Consider the following 18,153-nt stretch of genomic DNA (forward strand, 5'->3'; position numbering starts at 1 on the left):
GAGGCGGTGTGGAGGAGGTTCACTAGGTTGATTCCAGCGATAAGGAGATTAGACTACAAGGATAGATTGAGTCACCTGGGACTGTACTTGCTGGAATTCAGAAGAATGAGAGGAGATCTTATAGAAACATATAAAATTTTGAAAAGGATAGGATAGAGGCAGAAAAGTTGTTTCCACTGGTAGGTGAGACTAGAACTAGGGGACACAGGTTCAAGATTCAGGGGAGTAGATATAGGACAGAGTTGAGAAGGAACTGTTTTTCCCAGAGAGTATTGAATCTGTGGAATTCTCTGCCCAATGAAGTAGTGGAGGCTACCTCAGTAAATATATAAAAGACAAGGTTGGATAGGTTTTTGCATAGAAGGGGAATTAAGGGTTATGTAGGAAAGACAGGAAGGTGGAGATGAGTCCATGGCCAGATCAGGCATGATCTTACTGAATGGCAGAGCAGACTCAACGGGCCAGATGGCCGACTCCTGCTCCTATTTCTTACGTTCTTATGAAGAGAATGAGTGAAAGGGGAATGAAAAAGAGAGAAAGGTGAGGTGAAGAAATTACTTGAAGTTAGAGAAATTCAAGTTATCAGGCTGCTTGGATAAGAGGTATTGTTCCTCCAACCTGAGTTTTGCCTCAGAATAGGCAGTAGAAGAGGCCATGGACCAAAATGTCAGGAAGGGAATGGGAAGTCAAATTGAAACGGGCAGCCAGTAGGAAATCCTGGATTTTGTGTCTTTCACCTGCCACCGACTAGCTTGTACTCCTTTCCATCTCCCAACCTTCTTATTCTGGTGTCTTCCCCTTACCTTCCTGCCCTGATGGAGAGTCTCAGCCCAAAGTGATGACTGTTTATTCCCCTCCATTGATGCTGCTGCCCTTAGTAAGTCCCTCCAGCGCTTTGTGTGCGTTGCTATTGGTAGCCAAAAACTTTACATCTAAGCAAACTGTGTGAGGGAACAGACATGCTACAAAAATAAAAAAAAGTCCACGTATTCGAGATTCTAGTACATTTATTATCAAAGAATGCATAAATTATATACCTTGAGATTTGTGTGCTTACATAGAAACATAGAAAATACGTGCAGGATTAGGCCATTCGGCCCTTCAAGTCTGCACCACCATTCAGTATGATCATGGCTGATTATCCAACTCAGAACCCTGTACCTGCTTTCTCTCCATACCCACGATCCCTTTAGCCACAAGGACTACATCTAACTTCCTCTTAAATATAGCCAATGAACCGGCCTCAACTGTTTCCTGTGGCAGAGAATTCCACAGATTCACCACTCTCTGTGTGAAGAAGTTTTTCCTCATCTCGGTCCTAAAAGGCTTCCCCTTTATCCTTAAATTGTGACCCCTCATTCTGGACTTCCCCAACATCAGAAACAATCTTCCTGCATCTAGCCTGTCTAATCCCTTTAGAATTTTATACGTTTCAATAAGATCCCCCCTCAGTCTTCTAAATTCCAGTGAGTATAAGCCTAGTCGATCCAGTCTTTCTTCATATGAAAGTCCTGCCATCCCAGGAATCAATCTGGTGAACCTTCTTTGTACTCCCTCTATGGCAAGAATGTCTTTCCTCAGATTAGGGGATCAAAACTGCACACAATACTCTAGGTGTGGTTTCACCAAGGCCTTGTACAACTGCAGTAGAACCTCCCTGCTCCTGTACTCAAATCCTTTTGCTATGAACGCCAACATACCATTTGCCTTTTTCACTGCCTGCTATACCTGCATGCCCACTTTCAATGACTGGTGTACAATGACACCCAGGTCTCGTTGCACCTCCCCTTTTCCTAATCGGTCACCATACAGATAATAATCTGTTTTCCTGTTCTTGCAAGCAAAGTGGATAACCTCACCTTTATCCACATTAAATTGCATCTGCCATGAATTTGCCCACTCACCTAACCTATCCAAGTCACCCTACATCCTCTTAGCATCCTCCTCACAGCTAACACCGCCGCCCAACTTCGTGTCATCCGCAAACTTGGAGATGTTGCATTTAATTCCCTTGTCTAAATCATTAATATATATTGTAAACAACTGGGGTCCCAGCACTGAGCCTTGCAGTACCACACTAGTCACTGCCTGCCATTCTGAAAAGGTCCCGTTTACTCCTACTCTTTGCTTCCTGTCTGCCAACCAATTCTCTATCCACATCAATACCATACCCCCAATACCATGTGCTGTAAGTTTGCACACTAATCTCCTGTGTGGGACCTTGTCAAAAGCCTTTTGAAAATCTAAATATACCACATCCACTGGCTCTCCCATATCCACTCTACTAGTTACATCTTCAAAAAATTCTATAAGATTCGTCATACATGATTTACCTTTCACAAATCCATGCTGACTTTGTCCGATGATTTCACTTCTTTCCAAATGTGCTGTTATCATATCTTTGATAACCGACTCTAGTATTTTCCCCACCACCGATGTCAGACTCACTGGTCTATAATTCCCCGGTTTTTCTCTCTCTCCTTTTTTAAAAAGTGGGGTTACATTAGCCGGCCTCCAAACCTCAGGAACTAATCCAGAATCTAAGGAGTGTTGAAAAAATTATCACTAATGTATCCACTATTTCTTGGGCTACTTCCTTAAGCACTCTGGGATGCAGACCATCTGGCCCTAGGGATTTATCTGCCTTTAATCCCTTCAATTTACCTAACACCACTTCCCTACTAACATGCATTTCCCTCACTTTCTCCATCTCACTAGAGTAGTTATTCAATTGGTCTGCCATGTCCTTGTTCCCTATGATCAATTCACCTGTTTCTGACTGTAAGGGACCTACATTTGTTTTGACCAATCTTTTTCTTTTCACATATCTATAAAAGCTTTTACAGTCAGTTTTTATGTTCCTGCCAGCTTTCTCTCATAATCTTTTTTCCCTTTCCTAATTAAGCCTTTTGTCCTCCTCTGCTGGTCTCTGAATTTCTCCCAGTCCTCAGGCGTGCTGCTTTTTCTGGCTAATTTATATGTTTCTTCTTTGGACTTAATACTATCCCCAATTTCCCTTGTCAGCCACGGGTGCACTTACCTTCCCTGGTTTATTCTTTTGCCAATCTGGGATGAACAATTGTAGTTCATCCATGCGATCTTTAAATGCTTGCCATTGCATATCCACCATCAACCCTTTAAGTATCATTTGCCAGTCTATCTTAGCTAATTCACGTCTCATACCTTCAAAGTTAGCCTTCTTTAAGTTCAGAACCTTTGTTTCTGAATTAACTATGTCACTCTCCATCTTAATAAAAAATTCCACCATATTATGGTCACTCTTACCCAAGGGGCCTTGCACGACAAGATTGCTAACTAACCCTTCCTCATTGCTCACAGGCAGCCACAAGGCAAGAAACCCGAAGAACTCAATTAAAAAGACACCATAAATGAGGGGAAACACACACACACACACACCAGCATTCTGAACCAGACTGACTCCCTAGATCTGCTCCCCAGAGCAGCCAGAGTAGGCCCAGGCCTGCTCATGTTAGCCATCTCAGTTCATCTTCGCAGATCAAAAATGCTGTGAAACTCGCAGGGACGACAGCCTCCAGAGAGAGGAATGAACATCACAGGCAAGTGATCAAATTCAGCATGACCTTTGCCTCTGGTGCCGACACTCGGGCTTTTCAGTTTATCCGGACCAGCACTTAAATTGCCCAAGCACCAGGTAGGACCTGGATCCTGGCACAGTGACACACCTGAAGCTGTTCTCAATCTCACTAAATCGGCCGCCACTTGGAGCGATCCACCTCGGACCCAGAGTTCACGGACAGGAGTCGAAACTCTTCTGCATTGACTCTTCTACAAATCTTTCACTCCAACAGCGACAGCGATACGATCTCCACCTGCAACCCCATCTTGAACGTGTTGCCCCTCGGTTTTGCAATGCACCCGCACGGCCCATCCTTCCAATCAGCTTCACCTCCGCTTGTTTCTTCATTGATAATTGACCACAATTTACTTCGGGAAAGGTGTTATTCGTAATGTCTTTAGTCACTTACACATTAAAAACTAATGTTGTATTTTGGATATATTTACATACAGACATAAAGCTTTACTGACACAACTTTAAAACTATTTACATATTTAGTCTTTAATACTTTAAGCTGTAGCAGGGCTAATGTCTGTGCTAATGTTACCCTGCTGTACATTGGATAGATCACTTGACTTTGCTGTCCAATAAGATGATAATATGAACATACCTATGGACACAGACGGCACTTTCCATGGTGCGTAATATATTACCCTGTTCCCGCCTAATATTTGGGACCAATAGTAGGATGCAAGAAGCTTTGCAATATCTATGGAAGGGTTTCAGTTTCTTCCTCTGCACAGTGATCAAGTTTTGACGACTCTGCCAATATCTGTACCCACTGGGCCTTTCCTGGAGACACAGAAGAGGTAGCAGGTGCTGGAATCCGAAGAACATAATAGGATAAGAAACAGGAGCAGGAGTTGGGCATCTGGCCCATGGAGTCTGCTCTACCATTCAACAAGATCATGGTTGATCTGGCCATGGACTCATCTCCACCTACCTGCCTTTTCCCCATATCCCTTAATTCTCCCATTATGCAAAAATCTATCCAAACTTGTCTTAAATACATTTACTGAGATAGCCTCCACTGCTTCATTGGGCAGAGAATTCCACAGATTCTCCACTCCCTGGGAAAAACAGTTCCTCCTCGTCTCTGTCTTAAATCTACTCCCCTGAATCTTGAGGCTATGTCCCCTAGTTCCAGTCTCACCTACCAGTGGAAACAACTTTCCTGCTTCTATCTCAGAATCAGAATCAGAATCAGAATCGGAATGTCACATGAAATTTGTTACCTTAGCAGCAGCAGTTCAATACAATACATAAAATAGAAGTAGAAGAAATAATAATAATAATAAATAAGCAAATCTTATTCAGTGTACATTATACAGTATATGTATATTGAATAGATTAAAAATCATGCAAAAACAGAAATACTATATATTTTAAAAAAGTGAGGTAGTGTTCAAGGGTTCAATGTCCATTTAGGAATCGGATGACAGAGGGGAAGAAGCAGTTCCTGAATCGCTGTGTGTGTACCTTCAGGCTTCTGTACCTCCTTCCTGATGGTAACAGTGAGAAAAGGGCATGCCCTGGGTGCCGGAGGTCCTTAATAACGTACACTGCTCCTTGAAGATGTCCTGGGTACTTTGTAGGCTAGTATCCAAGATGGAGCCGACTAAATTTACAAACCTCTGCAGCTTCTTTCAGCCCTGTGCAGTACCCTCACTCCACCATATCATGCAGTGTTGCAGCCTGTCGGAATGTTCTCCACAGTACATTGATAGAAGTTTTTGAGTGTATTTGCTGACATACCAAATCTCTTCAAGCTCCTAAGAAAGAATAGCCACTGTCTTGCCTTCTTTATAACTGCATCAATATGTTTGGACCAGGTTAGATCCTCAGAGATCTTGACACCCAGGAACTTGAAGCTGCTCACTCTCTCCACTTCTGATCCCTCTATGAGGATTGGTATGTGTTCCGGAAGTCCACAATCAGCCCTCTCGTCTTACTGTCGTTGAGTGCCAGGTTGTTGCTGCGGCACCACTCTACTAGTTGGCATATCTCACTCCTGTACGCCCTCTCGTCACCACTTGCGATTCTGCCAACAATGGTCTTATCTACCCCTTTCATAACCTTATATGTTTCTATAAGATCTCCTCTCATCCTTCTGAATTCCAGCAAGTACAGTCCCAGGTGACTCAATCTCTCCTCATAGTGTAATCCCTTCATCTCTGGAATCAACTTGGTGAACCTCGTCTGCACCACCTCCAAAGCCAGCATATTCTTCCTCAAGTAAGGAGACCAGAACTGCACACAGTACTCCAGGTGCAGCCTCACCAGTACCCTGTACAATTGCAGCATAATCTCCCTGTTCTTAAATTCAATCCCTCTAGCAATGAAGGCCAAAATTCCATTTGCCTTCTTGGTAGCCTGCTGCACCTGCAAATCAGCCTTTTGTGATTCATGCACAGGCACTCCCAAGTCCCTCTGCACAGCAGCATGCTGCATTTTTAACATTTAAATAATAATCTGTTCTTTCCTTTTTCCTCACAAAAGCAACAATCAATCTTCAGGAGGAGCACAGAGGAGTCAGCAGCATCTGTGAGTTGGTCTCATCTGGATTTTCAGACAGTTAGTGGAAAACCTTCTTTGAATGAATTAAATGTTTAGATCACACTTTTTCACCCAGCAGCAGAGTTCTCATATGTTAACTATGACAGAGAATCTGCAATGGCATTCTGTTCAAACTCTTGTCCTCAATGGTATGATTACTGCCCGCCTTCCATCCTGGATTTTGTAACTGTGCTACAGATTTGGGCCTAATATTGCAAGCCGAGGGAGGCAGGGTGGAAATATGTCTCTGCCAAAGGAGGTATAGGCACTCCTTCCGTCTGCAGCTCACCCCTTGGGCAAGGTGTCAGCTTTTACTTACTAAGCTTTCAATATAAGCACACTAAGCTTCGTTATGCAACCTCCATTGCTCTTCCTTTCTCAATAAATGATACAATGACCTGTTCACCATCACGAAATCTGTTAGCAATAGCATGTCATTCAACACTTAGGAGAGTTGTGTTCTCTCTGCTATATTTCGATTTCCAACGCTTTAGTGGTCACCTCTACTATCTTTTGTCACTGATGTAGGCCACCAGCATTAATTCTCAAACCAAGAGACAAATCACCTGATTGAAAAGCATGCAACTGCTTCATTTTGATTCACTTGTGTAATCTCCTGGCACCACTTCCAAAATCTGGAGGTTTTCATCTTCTCTGCTTGTAGCAATCAATAAAAACAAAGCACTGATCCAACACTTACAAAATTTTAAGGCCTGGAATGTTGTGTTCTGTTCCATGTATAGACAGTCAGGTGGTGCTGACTATCCTTTCAATATTTAATTGTGCTTAGGCGCAGTGAATATTTTTGATCCTATTCATCACCTATAAGTCTTCCAAAGTGAGTGTAGATTTGTAGTCTTTACACGTGATGGATATTCACTTTCTGAGAAGGGGGTTGGGTCACATGTTTTGCAAAGCATGCCTCTTGTCAAGATCAAAACAGCTGTAAGTAAACTTCCAACTATATTGAATAAGCTCTTCTCGGGCTTCCAGCCAGGTAAAGGTAATAACTATAACCGACATTTCAAAGACAAATTTGGCTATCCTCGTCAGGGATGATGCATGTCTAGTTCAGTGGTATTTATACCCCATAGTCCATCCCTCCTCATTGGTTAGTCCTCATCCAATCAGGTTTTCATTCTTCCACCTTGTTTACAATCGAATTCCAGCTCTTACTTAGAGCAAGAGCTTTGGCTTTGTCAAAATTCTTCTAGTTTTATGTCAATGACTTCCTTTACCAGGTGATCCCAAAAGCCATTGGTGTAGCACAGTAGTTTTGTGCTATTGAAGTCAATCCTATGGCCATTATGAATGCAGTGTTCTGCTACCGCCAATTTCTCTGGGTAACCCAAACGGATACACCTCCTGTGCTCCTTGATGCACATTTCCACCATGTGTCCCGTCTGGTCAATATACACTGCTCCAGATTCACAGGGAATCCTGTAAATGCCACCCAACCTGTGTGTAAGGTCATCTTTGACCTGCAAACTGTGACTTGAGCTTCCTTACGGGTTCGTGGATGGAATTAATCCAGTGTTTCTCGAGGATTCTGGCGATGCTTCCAGAAACTGTGGAAGCATAGGGAAGAGAAGTGGTAGCAATGGATTCCTCCTTATTGTTAGGCTTCCTGATTTTTCTGTCAGCCCTTTTAAGGTTGACTTCCTTCAGCTTAAGACGGATTTCCTTCAGGTAGCCATTCTGTAGGAACGTCAAGCGTAATTATCTTAATTCAGACCTGGAGTCTCCCCAAGGCAATAAGATGATTACGCATGACAGTAATCAGTTTGAAGTTTAAGAAGTTCTGTCTATAAAACAGCTTTGCAAACATGTCTGTAGAAAATAACCTTGCCTGGTTTATTACTGCAATGTAATAAGATGATGGGCTATTTCATTTGGCTTGTTTTAAAGCAAACGGTGCAGACTGAGTTGCTTAGTTCAAGAAAGGTTGCAGACCAGATGGAAACAAACATCTAGCATGTCATCTATTACAGTTGGCGGTTTTATGTACTCAAGGAAGTTAGCTTTACAGCATGAACTGAGATCTATGTCTCCAAAGAAGCTTTTAGACCTTTTGTGCAAAAAGAGTATCTGAGGAACCATCACATATGTGTGAAGTCGCTCAAGTGGCAAAGGGTATAAGTGTAGGCAACAGTTCCAGCTATTAGGAATGGGGTAAAGAACATCTAGAAGAATAAAAGGAGTGAACTAGAATTTACTTCTCTGGCTTTGATTTCAGCAACGATGATTCATTCTTCTGCATCGTTAGTATGTTTCTTCAGTTTATAGGAATCCTATCTGTGATTTGGAGATTTTTTGTGCTTTAGAAATGGTTTGTAGTTTGGAAATGTCTTATAAGGTAGAAGTCCCTGTGAGTTTTAGATGTGTTCTAAGAGTGTTGTTTGGATTTAAACAAATATTACAGAAAACAAATGAGCAGTGTTTTAAACTACTTTGTTAGCTCGAAGTATCTTCTATTTGTTGAGGGAGGGGACACCACTTAACTAGTGGGTATTGGCAGCTAAACTCACCGTGGTGAATAAACAGGGAACTTAACTAGTGGGTATTGGCAGCTAAACTCACCGTGGTGAATAAACAGGGAAGGAAACTAGCCTTTGAAGATTGATAGTTACAGCATAATCTCCCTTTAGTGAGAGTACTCATGGCTACTTATATCTGATGGGGCAAAGGTCTGCAGTTGAGTTCAGAGCTTCATGGTCAGCAAATCCAATACCATCACTCATATCATGTCCCCGTATTTTGTTTTTTTAAACCGTAAATACTGTTGGTTTGGTACACTTAAGCTATTTTTCAGAGCAGAGCAGTTTGCTGTAGATTTTTCAATACTTTCTTGAAATTCAAAGTTCAAAGTTGGGCAGCAGAGTAGTGTGGTGGTTAGCAAAATGCTTTACAGTACAGGTGAGCAGGGTTCAACTCCTGCTGCTGCCTGTAAGGAATTCATACATTCTCCACGTATCCGAGTGGCTTTCCTCCAGGTGGGCTGGTTTCCTCCCACACTCCCATGTTCAAAGACATACTGGTTGGTAGTTTAATTGGTCATTGTTAATTGTCTGTGATTCAGCTAGGATTAAATGGTGGGAGGCAGTGCGGTTGCTAGGCGCCATGGCTCAAAGGGCTGGAAGGGCCAATTCTGCGCTGTATCTCAATAAATAAACAAAATAAGTAAATATATTCATTATCAAAGTACATATATATCACCATATACAATCCTGAGATTCACTTTCTTGCAGGCATACTCAATAAATCGGTAATGGAAGATGCACCAACTTGGGTGTGAGACAGAATGTGTAAGACAACAAACTGTGCCATTACAAAAAGGATGAAATAATAATAATAATAATACAGTAAATAAGCAATAAATAACAAGAACATGGGATAAAGAATCCTTGAAAGTAAGTACATACGCAATGAGGACATTTCAATGATGGGGCAAGTGAAGCTGAATGAAGTTTTTCCCTTCTGTTCAAGAGCCTGATGGTTGAGGGTAATAACTGTTCCTGAACCTGGTCCTGAGGCTCCTGTACCTTCTTCCTGAAGGCAGCAGCAAGAAGAGAGCATGACCCGGGTGATGGGGGCCCCTGATGATGGATGCTGCTTTCCTGTGACAATGCTCCATGTAGATGTGCTCAGTGGTGGGGAGGGCTTTACCCACGAGGGACTGGGCTGTATCCACTACTTTTTGAAGGTATTTCCTTTCAAGGACACTGGTGTTTCCTTACCAGGCTGTGATGCAACCAGTCTCTACCACACATCTGTAAAGGTTTGTCAAAGTTTTAGATGTCAATGCCAAAGTTTTGCAAACTCCTAAAAATATGAAGGTGCCTTTGTGCTTCCTTCATAATTGCACTTCCTTTTTGGGTCCATGACAGGTCCTCTGAACTGATAACACCAAGGAATTTAAAGTTGCTGACCCTCTCCACTTCTGATCCTCATGTTAGGACTGGTACATGGACCTCTCTGGTTTCCTCCACCTGAAGTCAGTAATCAGATCCTTGGTCTTAATGACGTTGACCAAGAGGTTGTTGCTGAAGCACCACTCAGCCAGATTTTGAATATGTTGATTCTTCACCACCAATGATTTGGCCTACGACAATGGTGTCATCAGCAAACTTGAATATTGCACAGGAGCTGTGTTTAGCCACATAGTCATAAGTGTAAAGTGAATAGAGCGGGGGGCTAAGCACAATTTATGCACCTGTGCTGATGGTGATTGTGACTCTTTGAACTTGCAGATCCGATCTGCGCTTGCACTAAACTGCCTTTGCATCTTACCTGATGTGAATATGCTCATTGTACCATATGACGCTTGTGATCTGCCTCGTGCTTCACAACAATAAGCCAAGGAGCTACTTTGAAGTATCCCTCAGCAGAAACATTCTTTCAGTAAAGAGATTTGCTAGCCAATCCCCCCTTACATGCACTGGGCTTTTGACTTAGTGCTGCCATTGTACTGACTGTGTTCTATGTCCTAATGTTTGTGAAGCCTTGCTAGGATAGATTTTCTGTTTCACAACCATCGGTGTCAATGTGAAGTTGCTTGGGTAAAGTTCTTGATAAATTATTGAATATTCTGTGACAGTATTAATCCACATATTCATTCACTGATTGTTTAATCATCATCATTACAATATTTTTTTAAATGCTCAATGTCTTTACTTGAAAATCTGTCTTATTGCTACTTGTGGCATTGAGAAAATATAAAACCAGTTCTTTCTTGTCTGAATAAATTAATTATCATTTATTTTTATTGACATTTCAAATGGCTGCTGAAATTCACTTTGGCTCCACAGATTGCCTGCCTTTTAGAACAGAAGAATTGGCATTAGGAGCATGCAATGTGACCAGTAATATCCTGTCAGTCAATCAGTACGATTATGGCTTTTACTTCAAAGCTGCCCTTCTTTACTCCCCTTATCTCTTGATTCCCCTATTATCCAAATAACTAGCTTTGAATATACTCAACTAAGCCTCCACAGCCCTCTTGGGTACAGAATTCCAAGTGTTCTCTACCTATGAGTGAAGAACCTTCTTCTCATTTCAATCCTTAATCACCAATTGATTATTTGGAAACCATAGCCACTGGTTCTACACACCCCAACGAGGAGAACATCATACAAAATGCATTTTGTGTTTGCTGCTAGGATTTCCAGCATCTGCAGATTTTCTCTTGTTTGTGAGAAGAATATTATCTCTGGACTTCCCTGACAAATCCCACAAGAATTTTTAAAAAGTTTTATTGTGATTTCATTAATGCCATTCATTAATTCAGTAGACATACATTCCATTCATGCAAACTTTAGAGATTATGGACTCTGCCCCCTCCATTTCAGGATCTAATCTTTATTTATTTATTGCGATACAGTGTGGAAGAGGCCCTACCAGCCCACTGAGCTGTGCCGCACAGCAATCCCCCTGATTTAATTCTAGCCTAATCACAGGACAATTTACAATGACAAATTAATCTACCAACTAGTACATCTTTGGACTGTGGGAGGAACGTACAAACTCCTTACAGGCAGTGGCAGGAATTGGACCCTGGTCACTAGTACTGTAAGGCCTTATGCTAAACACTATGCTACTGTGCTGTCCCAAATTACAGACCTTCTTTGCAGTTCTTATCTTATATCTTTTCACAAGACCAACCTGTGAAAAATATTGCTGTAATTCATCATGGCCCTATAAAACAGCAGATGAATGCCTTTCAGTTTCTTATCAAACCTTCTTATGTTAAAGGCCAACATTGTGTTTACCTTTCCATCTGCTTGCTTACCTGAGTGTTAACTTCCACAATTTATATACAATTTGTATCCCTCAAAAAAGCAACACCTTTCCATCTTTTGGCAAATGAAATATTTGGCTGTTGTAGTCTTTCAGAACTGTGCATATGATAGCCATTGGCACAGCTCTAACTGACCAAAAGATAGTTGGCTACTGCAGTGTAGATGGATGGTTAGAATGAAGTTGATGCATGTGCAACAGAGAGTAGGTGACATAGTTTGGGAATGGCATGGGCGGGATTGCGCTGATAACCACCATAAATTCAATAGGCTGAATAGCCCACTTCTCTGTCATAAAAAAACTATGAAAAAATATACTCTAAACGCTATTTCATGCCTCTGACAGTGAATAGTGCCAATTCCAGCTGTTAAAGGTGGATAAAATGCTCCAGGATTATTAAGTAGCATTTAAAAAGAGTAATTCTAAATGCAGTTGAATGTCAGATTTTGAATGCTCAACAACTTTCTCACTACCAGTCTACTCACATAGCTATTTATACAAGAATCAACACTAGAAGGGAGAAGACAACTTACCTTACTTTGTGTCACCTTACTTAATTTTTGTCTCAGACTTACAGATTTCTGTTAGGTTAAAGGTAAGCCAGGTTTTGCACAGGCTGAATTATTCATAAACACTTTGCTTCTGATTTCCACTGTATTACTTTTCTACACCTGCACATCACACTGCTCTGTGTCCCCTTCTCCTTCAACCACCAGGACACACTTTACCTTATAGAATATGCTCATTAGTTCAAAATTTCAGGTAAAAAGTTCTCAAGCTAAGTCATATATGCTGAATCTCCTCACATAGCCAGACAATCCAGCTACCTCTTTCCCTTGCTATTCAAAAGTGACATGGCTAAACTTGTTTAGTGTGTGTATGTGAGAGAGAGGGGCAGAGATGGTCCAGTAATGAGTCTGCATTGCTGTCTCCTGTCACTGTGACTTGCTACCCTCATCAGTAATCATGAATGCCTTAGACAAGTGAGATTTCATGCATATGATCACAGGAAAATACTGCACAAATCAGTTAGATAAAGACACTTAAAACTTACCAACCGACAGTCATCAATAACCTTCAAACAACTCAAAGTAAAACCACCATCCTTGTTTCCAATTTCCAATACCTTCATGACGTTTTCTGAAGCACATTACATACATTCAAGAAGGCAGAGGCTCATTTATATGACCAGTTATCTGAAATGCATCAGTAGTCTCTCGGTCAATAACTCAGGGAAGCAATCAGGTGAGAATGCATACAACACACACAAAATGCTGGTGGAACACAGCAGGCCAGGCAGCATCTATAGGGAGAAGCGCTGTCGACGTTTCGGGCCAAGACCCTTCATCAGGACTCAGTGAGAATGCATGTCTGTTTTCCATCCAGAACTGTGATGATGGCTTAGTGAAGAGACATATTATGTCACCTTCATTAACAATTCATAAAATAAGCGTTAATTTCCTCAACCACAGACTTCTTCAATCACTTCACATTCACATGAGATGATAACGCTAACTCAATAGATAAATGAGGTGAAGGGGATTTAATTCACAAACTGGATTCCCATTTGAATCTATAATACCAACTTCCTGCCCATGATATTCTCTCAGTTTTCAATAACAGGTCGAATTTTGCTTGCCTCCATCAGGATGTAAAGAACATTTGCAGAGTATCACAGTTTAGGAGGGGCAGGAGATAGGGCATGGGTGGGGTGGGAAGGAACATGATAAAGCGCATACATTGAACTGTGTGTCGTTCATGGATGCATCAGTTAGCAGCAGCCGGTACCTTGAGAAGGAATAAAACTAAAGCAATGAATCACAATTTTAAAAGGAAGAGCTCAAAATAAGAGGATATGAGCATATGTTAAATAAAATCATTCAAATTGCAGCAGAAATCCAAGGTTTGACCATCCCTGAGGATCAGAACTACACCAGGCAATGAATGCCTTGTGAGCAGTTCATCATTACATTTCATGTACGAGTGTCGTTTGCGTGCGAAGTACTGACTTTCTGAAGTTTGACTGGGAAATTCATACAGTATTCTTTGACTTTCCACTCCAGGTTTATGAATATGTTATCCTTTCCGCATTCCAACAATATCAAGCGAGGCAGAAAGAGACTGCGGCACCTTCTGACCCAGAATGAATCCTGCATTCAAAGTCGCACCTAGCACCTTTGAACCATGACAAGGAAAACAGTCAACAGGGTATGTGTTCCTCCATGGTTAGTTTAACGAGATAGCAGGGAGTAAGCTGAAAAAAACTGAGAAGCAATTTGCTGCTAATGCAAACTCCCAACCCTGACCTCTCATAACTATTGAACCTTTCAAGCTCTATCCAGTTGAGGGATTGGGGTCAGTGTTGGTGGGAGGGCATAGGTTTAATACGTTCGTTCCGAACTGGCCTGAGGTTTGTGAAACATTTGAATGGAATGCAAGTAATATCCCGGTGATTCCAGCTGACTATAATGGATTCTGCACGCAGGTAACACAATTCATACTTCATCTTGATGCAGGGTCTTGGCCCAAAATGTTGACAGTTCTTCTCGCCCCACTCCTCCCCACCCCCGATCCCCAGAGTCGCTGCTTGGACTGCTGAGTTCTCCAGCAGTTTGCTCTTCGCTCACTCACTGTTAATCATTGGCAACCTGATGGGGGCCTGGTACCATAATGTCAACAGTTCTTAATGCACACCTGTGGTTTTTACTATTTTAATACTTTCGCCCGCCACTTGAAGGGTGAGGACTGTGAATGGAGGTCTTAACCAACACACCATAACCAGGCTCAAGGACAGCTTCTATGCCAAAAGTCTTGAACAGACCTCTTCTACATGAAAGATGAACTCTTGACCTCTCAATCTACCTTGTCATGGCCTTTGCATCTCATTGACTACTTGCACCCCACTTTCTCTGCATTGTAAATGTAGCACTATATTCTGCATTTGCTTTTATCTTGTACTAACTTGGTGTTCCTAAGTTTTAAAGTGATCTATATGGACATCTTGCGAAATGAAGCTTTTTAATTGTATCTCAGAACATGTGACAATGTTAAAGCTATTCCAATGAATCAACTCCAATTTTTGTAACAAGCTCAGCAATGAGCTGTGAATGAGAGAGAAATGATAGTCATTGGAGAGGTAGAGCAATGGAGATTTTGATAAAATGCAGAAAACTGAGGAGATGTTGTGCATAATCAAGGGGAAGGAACTCCTTCAGGCATCTCATCAGCGATGAGATTAATACAAAGAATTATGCCCCGAGGGCCGAGATGCATTGAAGAAGTTCAATCCTTTCACATGACTAGCTAAAATCAGCTAAGGAAATCTTCAACTGCTACATTCCAAAATACACCAGCCTCAGGCACTTCTCACAGCATCACAACGTCTGTCTCCTCTCACAACCTCCAGTCATCAGGAGTCATTCTTCATATTCAACACAAACGTAGAGTTTGCTGAGTAGCACTCACAGCATGTGTATATTTTTAACTGTTCAGCCGTGGCAGTCTCACAAATAAACTGTGCAGCATTTCAATGAAGTACTTCTATTTTAGTTCTACAGAGAGAGAAAAAACTGGAAATTGCTGTAAGTCACCAGAAAAGGAAAGGTGCAACTGCAGGTACTGTCCACCACGACAGAGTGGTCATTTTGGGATGGCTGATGAGCCCTGCAAACATATGTATTGAGCTAGAATAAAGTCAGTGGAGATGATAGCAACTTAGAACAGCACAGCACTGAAACAAGCTCCCAGCGTTGTGTTGATCATGATGCTAATTTAAACTAATTGCTTCTGCCTGTACATGGCCTGCCTGTTCATGTGTCTGTCCAAACACCTCTTTATTACTATTGTACTGCTTCAACCATTTTTCCTGTTATCACACTCTGAGCACTGACCAATCTCTGTGTAAAAAGTATACTTCATAAATTTCATTTAACTTTCCACCAACATCTTATCCTCACAACAAATCCTCTTCTTCATACTTCTCGTCCCTAACTTACAATCTGCACGTGGTACAACGTGTAACTCTTATTCTAAGCATAATGCACTTGCATTTTCCTTTCTGATTTCAGATTCCAATTCCACAGCAGCTCAGGAAGCTGAGGAACAAAGAGGAGATAGTATCGGTGGAGTCAATTTTATAATCAGCTTTGATGGTGACATCAGCCACAAGTGTTGTGTATTCAACTCAGGGGAAAAGATGGTGAAGTTGGCAGCCAATTGCAAGGAAGTTCTGGCAAAATACTCACAAGAGGACTTTAGACCACCAAACAATAGATAATGAATATTGAGTACCCAGCAAACACGAGGAAATCTGCAGATGCTGGAAATTCAAGCAACACACACAAAATGCTGGCCGAACAACGTCAACGGTGCTTCTCCCTATTGATGCTGCCTGGCCTGCTGCGTTCCACCAGCATTTTGTGTGTGTTGCTTGAATTTCCAGCATCTGCAGATGTCCTCGTGTTTGCTGGGTACTCAATATTCATTATCAAGGAGCTAAAAGGAATCTGGCACTGCCCTGAGAAGAGTTCAAATTCAGCTCTTGGAATCAGTGGCCAAAGCTGTCAACTGAGTTCAATGAACGTCATAGGGTCACAGAAGCATACAGCACAGAAAGAGGCCCCTCATCCCATCCAGTCCATGCCAAACCATTTAAACTGCTTAATCTCATTGACCTGCACCAGGACCATAGCCCTCCACACCCCTACCAATCCATGTACCTATCTAAAGTTCTCATAAACATTGAAATCTAGCTTGCATGCACCATTTATGCTGGCAAGTCATTCCACAATCTCACAACCCTCTGAGTGAAGAAAATTCCCCTCATGTTCCCCTTAAGCTTTTCACCCTTAACCTATGACCTCTGGTTTCAGTCCCACGCAACCTCTGTGGAAAAAGTCTGCTTACATTTACCCTATCTATACCCCTCATAATTTTGTTTACCTCTATCAAATTCAAGGAATAAAATCCTAACCTATTCAATCTTTCCTTACAATTCAGGTCCTCCAGACTCAGCAACATCATTGTAAATTTTCTCTATACTCTTTCAACCTTATTTACATCTTTCCTGTAGGTAGCTGACCAAAACTGCACACGATACTCCAAATTATGCCTCACCATACAACTTTGACATAATGTCCCATCTCCTGTACTCAATACTTCAATTTATGGCAATGTGCCAAAACCTTTCTTTACAACCCTATCTACCCATGACACCAATTTCAACAAATTATGGACCTGTATTCCCCAATCCCTTTGTTCTACCACACTTCTCAGTGCCCTTACATTCACTGAGTAAGACCTACCCTGGTTGGTCCTACCAAAGTACAAAATATGACACTGAGTTTGTTTTCGCTCCTTTGGATACACTGGTCCTAGCCAGACCACGTAGGAAAGGGCTGTCAGGGTTGCCTTTTCCAGCTTGTTCACTTCCTCTTCACCTGTGCTCCTCCTCCTTGGTGGAGTTCGATAAGTTATGTGAAAGGGTCACAACAGTGAGATAGGTAGCACGAAGCAGACCATCACAAGTCCTCAGGTTTGCCCGGGTGAGTACTGCATAGCTTCACCTCAGCAGGAGCAACTCTGCTTCAAAACACTAAGGGCCCACTCTTATCAGATCCCCGCAACAGCTTTGTGTGGCTTCGATCACTTTCACATTCCTGAACCAAAATAAAGGCTTCCAATGGATGCCTGAGAGCACCTTTGGCTCACTGTCTGTTGTCTGTTTGATTTGGGGCAGCCTTTCCTCGATTCTATTGGGGTCCTTGAATTTACTGTGAATGACTGCAAGAAAATGAATCTCAGGGTTGTATATGGTGACAGTATGTACTTTGATAATAAATTTACTTTGAACTTTGAAATTTGTGGTCCATGCAGAAACACTTAAGTCCAAGCTGTATTGATTTAGCACCTGCCAGATCATTTCCTTTATACTTCTGAAACTTTATACAGCTGTAGGGAGTTCATAGAAACACACAGAATGGCAGCGATGAACAGAACAGATAAGCCAGCAACTAAACTAATAACCTCTGAAGGCCATGGGCACGGGGAAGGGGATCCTTCTTCCTGCCTAAAATCGTGCATAAATGTGCGTTGTGCACATATACATGAGCTTTGAGAGCTGAAGTACTAGTTCCCACAGTGAATCAGCTTTGCACAGTGAACAGTATCACAATCAATATGTTGCCAGTGGTCACTGTAGTAAC

At 41.9% G+C, this 18,153-nt stretch overlaps 1 protein-coding gene across 28 annotated transcripts in view; it reads right to left on the reverse strand.

Moving 5' to 3' along the window:
* slc8a3 (solute carrier family 8 member 3) overlaps positions 1–18,153 on the reverse strand; it is a 485,451-nt gene that overhangs the window by 56,863 nt on the left and 410,435 nt on the right. For 4 of the 28 annotated variants that reach the window (XM_059954849.1, XM_059954761.1, XM_059954807.1 and 1 more), the window contains one exon: positions 12,903–12,924. The exons of 16 other annotated variants lie outside the window; for them this stretch is intronic. In XM_059954849.1, coding sequence (XP_059810832.1) covers positions 12,903–12,924 — 22 coding nt within the window. Of the gene's footprint in view, positions 1–4,380; positions 4,391–10,762; positions 10,774–12,902; positions 12,925–13,860; positions 13,879–14,080; positions 14,101–17,648; positions 17,670–18,153 lie in introns of all 28 variants that reach the window. 8 more of the 28 variants (XM_059954709.1, XM_059954736.1, XM_059954838.1 and 5 more) reach the window with 5 other exon arrangements.

Source organism: Hypanus sabinus, chromosome 2, assembly GCF_030144855.1.
Source record: "Hypanus sabinus isolate sHypSab1 chromosome 2, sHypSab1.hap1, whole genome shotgun sequence".
NCBI classification, from domain to species: Eukaryota; Metazoa; Chordata; class Chondrichthyes; order Myliobatiformes; family Dasyatidae; genus Hypanus; species Hypanus sabinus.